General features: G+C 40.1%; 1 protein-coding gene across 1 annotated transcript in view; it reads left to right on the top strand.

Annotated features, from left to right (window-relative positions):
- The first annotated feature begins 5,382 nt into the window (after window positions 1–5,382).
- Cad86C (Cadherin 86C) overlaps window positions 5,383–10,920 on the top strand; it is a 162,285-nt gene continuing 156,747 nt past the window's right edge. Inside the window, exons 1-2 of the mRNA XM_068229096.1 lie at window positions 5,383–5,393; window positions 8,819–8,997. Coding sequence (XP_068085197.1) covers window positions 5,383–5,393; window positions 8,819–8,997 — 190 coding nt within the window. The remainder of the gene's footprint in view (window positions 5,394–8,818; window positions 8,998–10,920) is intronic.

The following is a 10,920-nucleotide window of genomic DNA, read 5'->3' as shown; positions in this document are numbered from 1 at the left end:
TCCGTAGGTGACTTGCGTGTCCTGATGAGGATCAAATGATGATGAAGACGACACATACACCCAGCCCCGTGCCAGCGGAATTTAACCAATTATGGTTAAAATTCCTGGCCTTGCAGGGAATCGAACCCGGGACACCTGTAACCAAAGGCCAGCTCGCCAACCATTTAGCTACAGCGCCGGACACAAATTTCACTCACTTCTTTGCTTTAGGCTCACATAATATAATTTAACCATCCGATATAAAATGCGGAAACTCCTGTAACCTCTGTTTAATTAAAGACGACACGGAAGGCGACACTTTCAGCTTAATACACAAACTGAACAAACGGAGACGCTGAAATATTTTCACAGAATGAAATGAAGAGTTTTTTTTCCAGCAGGTCAATGGATACTCTCTTTCGTTTCCTGACACACAGACCACGGGCTTGTTTACTACGGGATGATATTAAAGAGTTCCGGGGAGTGTGGTTTACAGTTTCCCGATTTTAAAATTTTCTTTGTAAAGTATTTCAATAATATATTGGCCAAGATACTGAAAACGAGTCACCAAATAATTCATTTTCCTGGAAGAAATTAAAAACATTTATAATCTGTTTAGGAGTAAAAACAGGGATTATAGGGATATAGGCAAATAAAGGTTTTAACGTCAATGTAGGCATTCTTAGATACTATAAGATCACCGTTTCTAAACTTGTAAATAGACGAAACGTGTAAATACAACTTAACTTTTAGTTATCTCTTTAGGAACAATATAGATTCAGATGTTTTCGGGTTTGTTTGCCGGCTGGGTCGAGGATTTTAATCACGTTCGATTAATTTTAACTCGAGGACTGGGTGTTTCCAACACTTTCTTCTTCATATTCAGACAAAACAATACACAACCTACTACCACTGAAACATGCAATAGTGATTACATCCCGCCATATAGGGTCAGGAATGTCATCCGGCCGAAAAATAGGGCCAAATCCACATGCGCGACACAATTCGCACCAGCGACCTCACAGATGTGGTAAAAGTGGTAGAATAATAATAATAATAATAATAATAGCAATAGTAATAATAATAATAATAATAATAATAATAATAATAATAATAATAATAATAATAATAATAATTGTACCAGGCGGTACATCTCCGCGCCGCTAATTCAAACTTTGCGCCAGTTGAAACTCCTCTATTGGAGGAAGCCTGAACTCTAATAACCATGTTAATTCTAAAGGTTATCAGAAGATGTCGCTATCTGTAAATTTTGAAGAGTTCTGAACTGTGTCTTTTTCGATTTATTTTTGTTTTCTCTGTAGTGAGAAGTGTGAACATTCTCTTCTAGATGGCACTACTGAAGAAACACAACGGTGCACCCTAGTGCAAAGTGAAAGACCTTTTTTTTTTTTTTTTTTTTTTGAAGAATTTTAGTATGCATAAGTTTGTTCTTTGTTAAATTTCTTTCAGTCATTGTTTAGGTTGGCTGTATAACCCTTCTCTTTCCGCCAGTTTTGAATTCGACCAATGAGTAATTTTTGTAATTAATTTTCCACCAATCCTAGATGTCTTCTTCAGTTTTGACTTGTAATCTTTGGGTCGTCCAATAAAATGCTTGTGGGCGGGTTTTATCATTCATGAAAGGTCTCGAATGTTCCGCGAGGGTATATAAACTGCTGATTTTCGGGTCCCTGCGCCACTTCAGTAACTTCTATCATTGTGTAAATTATGTAGCAGGGGGCGGGAAGCGCCTCTTTCGTCGGGCAGCGGTTCATCAATAAGGTAATGGCCTTTTAATAACTCCTTTTCTTGCTAGCTCAGCAGTTTAACTCTCGGGGCAGGTTCGATACCTTTTATCATGTAACTTTCCTCTAAAATGTAATAGACTCTTGGTACAAATTCTATCTCTTTAAACTACAAACTGGGATAGAGAGTGCCTAAACCTCTCGAGCTCCCTTTCATATTGTTTTTGAGGTGACTACGTTTTCGCAACCATTTTTCTTCGTTTCGTAATGTAATAAGTTTTCCTATCGTGTCACCTCTTTAGTATGGGTTTAGCACTTGCATATGCGGCCTAGTGCCAAATAGGTTTTAAATAAAGAGTGTATTAGACGTGCAAGTTTCGCCTCCTCTCAAGTTGGTATTTTGGGGCCATGTTATTGTCCTGTTTCTTTAATGAATTGGCCTCAGTAGGTTGGGTAATTTTACCCCCGTTCTTGTGTGCTTGGAGGTCAGCTTGAAGGTGGAGTTTGGTGTGGCCTTTGATAGGCTTGAACTTTAAGAGCGGGTTGCTCTTTCTTAACATTTTGATTTCTGTGTGCCTCGAGCAGGCTTTACTGAGTAATAGGGAGCTAGAGCTCCTGGGCATGATTGGGGTTTTCTGCCCCTTTGTCAAACCTGGTATCTGGCTAAAGTTGGGCTAATTGCTCAAGAATTATGTGTCTGGCTCTCGGAGCCCAAAACCTGTAACACTGTAATTGTACATTCTCGATTTGTGGCTAGGCTACTGTGTACCTGTTGTTGTTGTTTGAGTCATCAGTCCATAGACTGGTTTGATGCACCTCTCCATGCCACCCTATCCTGTGCTAACCTTTTCATTTCTACGTAACTATTGCATCCTACATCTGCTCTAATCTGTTTGTCATATTCATACCTTGGTCTACCCCTACCGTTCTTGCCACCTACACTTCCTTCAAAAACCAACTGAACAAGTCCTGGGTGTCTTAAGATGTGTCCTATCATTCTATCTCTTCTTCTCGTCAAATTTAGCCAAATCGATCTCCTCTCACCAATTCGATTCAGTATCTCTTCATTCGTGATTCGATCTATCCATCTCACCTTCAGCATTCTTCTATAACACCACATTTCAAAAGCTTCTATTCTCTTTCTTTCTGAGCTAGTTATCGTCCATGTTTCACTTCCATACGATGCCACGCTCCACACAAAAGTCTTCAAAAACATCTTTCTAATTCCGATATCAATGTTTGAAGTGAGCAAATTTCTTTTCTTAAGAAAGCTCTTCCTTGCTTGTGCTAGTCTGCATTTTATGTCCTCCTTACTTCTGCCATCGTTGGTTATTTTACTACCCAAGTAACAATATTCATCTACTTCCTTTAAGACTTCGTTTCCTAATCTAATATTTCCTATATCACCTGCCTTCGTTCGACTGCACTCCATTACTTTTGTTTTGGACTTATTTATTTTCATCTTGTACTCCTTACCTAAGACTTCATCCATACCATTCAGCAACTTCTCGAGATCTTCTGCAGTCTCAGATAAAATAACAATATCATCGGCAAATCTCAAGGTTTTGATTTCCTCTCCTTGGACTGTGATTCCCTTTCCAAATTTCTCTTTGATTTCCTTTACTGCCTGTTCTATGTAAACATTGAAAAGGAGAGGGGACAAACTGCAGCCTTGCCTCACTCCTTTCTGGATTGCTGCTTCTTTTTCAAAGCCCTCGATTCTTATCACTGCAGACTGATTTTTATACAGGTTGTAGATAATTCTTCGTTCTCGGTATCTGATCCCTATCATCTTCAGAATCATAAATAGCCTGGTCCAATCAACATTATCGAATGCCTTTTCTAGATCTACGAATGCCATGTACGTGGGCTTGTCCTTCTTGATTCGATCCTCTAAGATCAGACGTAAAGTCAGGATTGCTTCACGTGTTCCTACATTTCTTCTGAAGCCAAATTGATCTCCCCCAACTCAGCTTCAACTTGTTTTTCAATTCTTCTGTAAATAATACGTGTTAAAATTTTGCAGGCATGAGATACTAAACTAATAGTGCGGTAGTTTTCACACCTGTCAGCACCGGCTTTCTTGGGAATAAGTATAACAACATTCTGCCGAAAATCGGATGGGACTTCTCCTGTCTCATACATCTTGCACACTAAATGAAATAACCTTACCATGCTGGTTTCTCCTAAGGCAGTCAGTAATTAAGAGGGAATATGATCAATTCCAGGTGCCTTGTTCCTATTTAGGTCACTCACAGCTCTGTCAAACTCTGACCTCAAAATTGGGTCTCCCATTTCATCAGTATCAACAGCCTCTTCATGTTCCAGAACGAAATTATCTACACCGTTACCTTGATACAACTGTTGGATATGCTCCTGCCATCTTTCTGCTTTGTCTTCTTTCCCTAGAAGTGGCTTTCCATCTGAGCTCTTAATATTCATGCACCTAGATTTCCTTTCTCCAAAGGTTTCCTTGATTTTCCTGTATGCAGCATCTACCTTTCCCAGGACCATACAGCCTTCGACATCCTTGCACTTCTCCTTCAGCCATTCTTCCTTAGCTACCTTGCACTTTCTATCCACTTGATTCTTTAATCGCCTGTATTCTTTTCTGCCCTCTTCATTTCTAGCATTCTTGTATTTTCGTCGTTCATCAATCAGGTCTAGTATCTCCTGAGTTATCCACTGATTCTTAGTTGATCTTTTCTTCCTTCCTAACATTTCTTCAGCAGCCCTACTGACTTCATTTTTCATGACTCTCCACTCTTCCTCTACTGTGTTTCTTTCGGCCTTTTCATTTAGTCCTTGTGCAACATGTTCCTTGAAACGATCCATCACACTCTTTTCTTTCAACTTGTCTAGATCCCATCTTTTTGCATTCTTTCCTTTCTTCAATTTCTTCAACTTCAGATGGCATTTCATGACCAACAAGTTGTGGTCAGAGTCCACGTCTGCTCCTGGGAAAGTTTTGCAATCCAACACCTGGTTTCTGAATCTCTGCCTAATCATAATGAAGTCTATTTGATACCTTCCAGTGTCTCCAGGTCTCGTCCACGTATACAGCCGTCGTTTGTGGTGTTTGAACCAAGTATTGGCGAGGACTAAATTATGGTCGGTGCAGAATTCAACCAGCCGACTTCCTCTTTCGTTCCTTTGTCCCAATCCAAATTCTCCTACTGTGCTACCTTCTCTTCCTTGGCCTACCACTGCGTTCCAGTCTCCCATCACAATTAGATTCTCGTCACCTTTGACATATTGTATTAAATCTTCTATCTCCTCATATATTCTTTCAATTTCTTCATCATCCGCTGAACTAGTAGGTATATAGACCTGCACTATTGTGGTGGGCATTGGTTTGGTGTCTATCTTGGCGACAATAATTCTTTCACTATGCTGGTCGTAGTAGCTTATCCGCTGCCCTATTTTCTTATTCATTATTAAACCAACTCCTGCATTTCCCCTGTTTGATTTCGTGTTGATAATTCGGTAGTCGCCTGACCAAAAATCCTGTTCTTCCTGCCAACGTACTTCACTTATACCAACTACATCTAACTTTAGCCTATCCATCTCCCTTTTCAGATTCTCTAACCTACCACAACGATTCAAACTCCTAACATTCCACGCTCCGACTCGCAGAATGTCAGTATCCATCTTCCTGATGATCGCCCCGTCTCGTGTAGTCCCCTCCCGGAGATCCGAATGGGGGACTAGTTTACCTCCGGAATATTTTACCCGGGAGGAAGCCATCATCAGTACATCTTTCATACAGAGAGAGCTGCATGTCCTCGGGAGGTGGATACGGCTGTAGTTTCCCGTTGCTTTCAGCCGTGTAGCAGTATCAACACAGCTAAGCCATGTTGAGTATTATTACAAGGCCGTATCAGTCAATCATCTAAACTGCCGCCCTTGCAACAACCGAAAGGCTGCTACCCCCCTTTCGATGAACCATTCGTTAGTCTGGTCTCTCAACAGATACCCATCCGATATGGTTGCACCTGCGGCTCGGCTATCTGCATCATTGGGACACGCAAGCCTCCCCACCGCGGCAAGGTCACATGGTTCGCAGAGGAGGGTGTACCTGTTATATTTGTTATTTTTTGATCTTAAAAAGAAAATATAACCTTGTTAAATTTTAAATTAACTTTAATTTCGTAAGTTGAGACCTGTTCATCCCAGCACCTTCTTTCACCTCTGCTAATCCACCAAACCACGGTAATAATAATAATAATAATAATAATAATAATAATAATAATAATAATAATAATAATAATAATAATATATTCCAGGCTGGTGAAGTGTGAGACGCTACGGTAACGGATGGGATTTTTATGGTGGGTACTTGTACAGTCAATATTACCAAACTCATTTTTGAATACTTATACCACCGAGTGAGTTGACTGCACGATTCGTGAGAGGATGTGCTCGAACCCAACGGTTCTTGAAGATTGTTTTCCATGGTTACCCATTTTCACACGAAGCAAATTCTGGGGCTGTATCTTAACTAAGCCCACGGTCGCTTCCTTCCCCCTGCTAGCACTTTCCATCCCATTGTCGCCATAAGATCTATCTGTGCCAGTGTGCCGTAAAGAAAAGAAAGGAAAATAATTAATTTTGCTGTACCGGCATATAACACAACTCTTAGCCTTACTCTTTTAGTGGGAGCTGGCGTAGGGTAGTCTGTCCTACACATTTCCATGGTCTATTTTGTATTTAAGCACGTTTCCTCAAACCATACATTCTCAGATTTACCATGCGGAGAATGTAAACAGGAGAGTTGGCTACCAGGTTTCGAGATCGTGCCTCATAGATACAAATCCACGTGAATGGCAGCTTGAAACTTGGTGAAAGTGTGTCTCCCCAACCATAACCAATAGACAGCACCGAGATTTCAGTTAAAAAGTTAGTGTTCAGATCATTATAGAATGAATGGGTGCAAGCCATCTTTAGTGCTCCTTCACTCTCAAATAATATAGGAATATAACTGTGGTCTGTTTATCGACACATATTACATATTCCCAAAGTGATAGGTCGCTATGACTGGAACTCTCACTTAGCCATTAAACCATGATAATTACGTAGTGATTATTAGAATATTGATTTTGATGGTAAACTGGATTGAACGCGTTTGACTGATTTTGATTGGTCGTCCTCAGCAACTTACCTTCAGACTGGAGAGGAATTTATTTACAGTCAAGAACAATAGTAATACCGGTATCACCTTCGTCTACGTAATGAACATTCTGTGTATTTATCTGAAACAGCTACAACAGTCATCAGTACTTATAGTAAACCATTTAGCCACAAATTGAAGACCTTGCCGCAGTAAGAATGTAACCAACAATTTTTTTTGAAAAGTAAGGTTTCGGTGGTAATAAAGTGTGTCATCACACTGCGGTGTCATCAAATGTCTTACGTTTGAACTTCAAGCTGGTTTACAGCCAGCAGAACTTTGTCCTCCGTGGTGTGAGGATGGAGCATCAGTCATGATAGTGGACAGTGCTTGTGTTGGTTCATTTAAATAAAGGCCATAGACGAAACCATATCTACATTTTGAAATATATTCTTGACTTTATAGGGTTATTGTTTTATTTCTTCTTCCCGATGAAGGTTGCTAAGGACCACGTGCCAGTTTCAATTCAGTTCTTCATACTTTGCCAACGGCCGTAGCCGTGTTGAAACACCGGATCACGTGAGATCTCAGAAGTTAAGCAATATTGGGCATGGTCAGCAGTTGGATGGGTTGCCACGCGCTGTTGGTGGGGTTAAGGGAATGGAGGAGCGGAAAGGAACTGGCCACCCCACCGCACGTAAACTCCGGCTCAGGAACACCTCTGCGGAGATTCGGACCTGCCTTCGGGCAGAATAACCCTTACCTTACCTTACCTTCATACTTTGTTGTTTTCCGTTCATTCCAATATTAATTATTTTCATCCTTTCACTATGTTGTTTCTTTCTGTCCCCGAACCACTTCGCACCAGGCTTCTTGTCCAACCTTCGTTGGAATCCTTCCATAGTTTCTTCTTTTCTTATATTGTTTCTTTCTAAATCTTTCTTTACTTCTTGAATCCAGCTAGTTGTTACCTTTTTGTCCCAAAGGTACTTGAAAATCCTTTTTGTTAATCTGGAATCACCCATTCTGTAAATATGTCCAAAAATTGCGATCTCCTTTTTCTTATGGTTTCTGTTATGTTCTCTATGTTCCCGTATATTCCATAATTTGATATTAATTTCCATACTTCTACTGTTTTCACAGAGTCTAAGATTTTTTTCTCAAGATACTCCTTTCTAGTACCTCAAGTGTATCTAATCTATAGTTTACTACCAGGCATTCACTTTCATATAGGCATTCCGGTTTCACCACTGTAGTGTAGTGCCTTATTTTAAGATATTTAGATAAACACTTTTTGTTATAAAAATTATTTGTGATGCCATATACAGTACTCTTTGCATTTTGTTCACCCTTTCTTCTACTGCAGATTTGTCTAAACCATTTTCTTGAATTATTTCTCCCAGATATTTGAATTTCGTTACTCTTTCCACTGGACCAATATCTGTTGCCTAACATTTTGGAACGTTCGTGATGTTTGTAATAAATTTTGTTATGTTTATTATTACACTAATATTATTTGCTATTATTCTTGTTCCAAGTGCATGTACAGGATTTCTCTTTTGTTATATACAAACGTAAGGCATACTTGAAGAATATTTTCAACTGTATCACTTCCAATTCATACATTATCTTTAAGACCTTAAGTTATAACAATAACACATTGTTTTTAATAGATGATCTCAAGTACATTTGTATATGCAATTAGTTCAAGTAGTGCATGCAATGAAATCTACCAAACTAATGATATTCCTCTCTCCTGAAAAATAACTGATTTGTTGCTTACCTGCACCCTTATTCCGGGGATGTGTTCAATTTACGATGCCATATTTCGTGCTGTTTTAAGGCTCACTGTTAGTGAAACTCAATTAAACATAATTGCTTTGGGGATAAAGAAGTATTTTCCAAAGAATAAATTGTTCCAAATTGATTTGAACTCAAAATCTACTTCTAACATCCATCTTTTTTCAGGCAGGACGGCTATGAGACTGCTGGTGGTGTTCACTCTTGCCCTCACCGGGGCTCGAGCCAACTTCCCTCTATTCGACCTCTCCACCCTAATGCGCATCCTGCTGGTGCCTGCTGATGCTAAGGTCGGCTCTGCTCTCTACCGCTTCAAGGCCTCGGATTCCGACTTCGACTTCCCTCTGCATTTCGACGTGGCGAGTAAGTATCCTTCACCTATACTTATCTTTGAGTTAGTGCTCTTGTCCATGATAATCTCAAAAAGTACTGGAAGGATTTTGATGAAACTCTCACCGAATTCTTGCTTATGGTTTGATCCCGGATGTCTAAGACATATAATTTTTTCTTTATATTATTTCCATGGAAAGTACAACTTAAGCATGATTTTATTTACGGTGACTAAAATTAGGCAAATTTCACGGGTCATATGAAGTCATATTTTGGTTTTTAACGTTTCTGCCATTTTCCTGTAGTTTTTCATGTTGTGGCCATATTTCCTCGTGAATTTCAGCATGTTTATCATATTTTATCTTGTTTATTCTATTTTAACGGCCGTAGCCGTGTTGAAACACCGGATCCCGTGAGATCTCCGAAGTTAAGCAACATTGGGCGTGGTCAGGAGTTGGATGGGTTGCCACGCGCTGTTGGTGGAGGGTAAGGGAATGGAGGAGCGGAAAGGAACTGGCCATCCTACCGCACGTAAACTCCGGCTCAGGAGCACCTCTGCGGAGGTTCGGACCTGCCTTCGGGCAGAATAACCCTTACCTTACCATTCTATTTTTTCGAATACCTGCTTGCAGTCGTCTAAAAGACGGGTTTTTCACATCTCCTAACTGTTGTCTGTAATTTCTTACAATTATGTTTCTTAGAAATAAATGTGTGTGTGAATTAGGAGGGTAATCTTTAAACAAAGAGACAGATGCATAGCAAGAGACAGAAAAGTGAGCCTCAATTTTGAACTCTAATGATATGACTTACTTCAAATATGCCCCAATAACATCCTGCGATGTTGAGCCGTCTTTTTCCCGTTACAACTCAATGTTACGTGAAAATAGTAGAGTTCCGACTTGAAAACTTTAAAATGCACCTATGTAATTTGCTATTGTAATTATTTCAGATCGCCCATCAAAAATGTGCCATTTATTTCATTCTGTGCAGAGTCGAGAGATACCTCTGGACTGAGGTATTAAATAAATTCAAAAACTCGTATAATAATAACTGCGAGCTTGCATCCGGGAGATCGTGGGTTCGAGCCCCACTGTCGGCAGCCCTGAAGATGGTTTTCCGTGGTTTCCCATTTTCACACCAGGCAAATGCTGGGGCTGTACCTTAATGAAGGCCACGGCCGCTTCCTTCCAACTCCTAGGCCTTTCCTCTCCCATCGTCGCCATAAGACCTATTTGTGTCGGTGCGACGTAAAGCAAATAGCAATATATATATTATTACTTATTCTCATGAAAATTAAATTAGTTAAATATACATTGTTGCTGTTTAAGTTATCAGCCCACAGACTGGTTTGATGCAGCACTCCATGCCACCCTATCCTCTGCTAAACTTTTCATTTCTACATAACTACTACATCCTACATTTGCTTGCTATATTCCTACTTTGGTCTAGTCCTACCGTTCTTACCGCCTATACTTTGTAATTGCCTCAAAAGCCAACTGAGCAAGTGCTGGGTGTCGTAACATGTGTCCTATCATTCTGTCTCTTCTTCTCGTCAAATTTCGCCTCTAACCAATTAGATTAATTATCTCCTCATGTCATCTTCAGCATTCTTCTATAGGTATATCGTCCATGTTTCACTCCCGTACAATGCCACACTCCAGGTGAAAGTCTTCAAAAACATCTTTCTAATTCATATATCAATGTTCGAAGTAGCTGCCTCTGTGGATCCGTGGTAGAGTGTCGGCCTCCGGATCCCAAGATAGCGGGTTCAAACCCGGCAGAGGTAGTCGGATTTTTGAAGGGCGGAAAGAATTCCATTCGACACTCCATGTCGTACGATGTCGGCATGTAAAAGATCTCTGGTGATACATTTGGTATTTACCCGACAAAATTAATTAAATCTCAGCCATAGACGCCCAAGAGAGATCCGGTTTACTCTGTCTGCCATCTAACGGA

The sequence above is a fragment of the Anabrus simplex genome, chromosome 8 (assembly GCF_040414725.1).
Source record: "Anabrus simplex isolate iqAnaSimp1 chromosome 8, ASM4041472v1, whole genome shotgun sequence".
Lineage (NCBI taxonomy): Eukaryota > Metazoa > Arthropoda > Insecta > Orthoptera > Tettigoniidae > Anabrus > Anabrus simplex.
The sequence above is the reverse complement of the archived record's forward strand: the minus strand, read 5'-3'. Positions and strand labels throughout refer to the sequence as shown.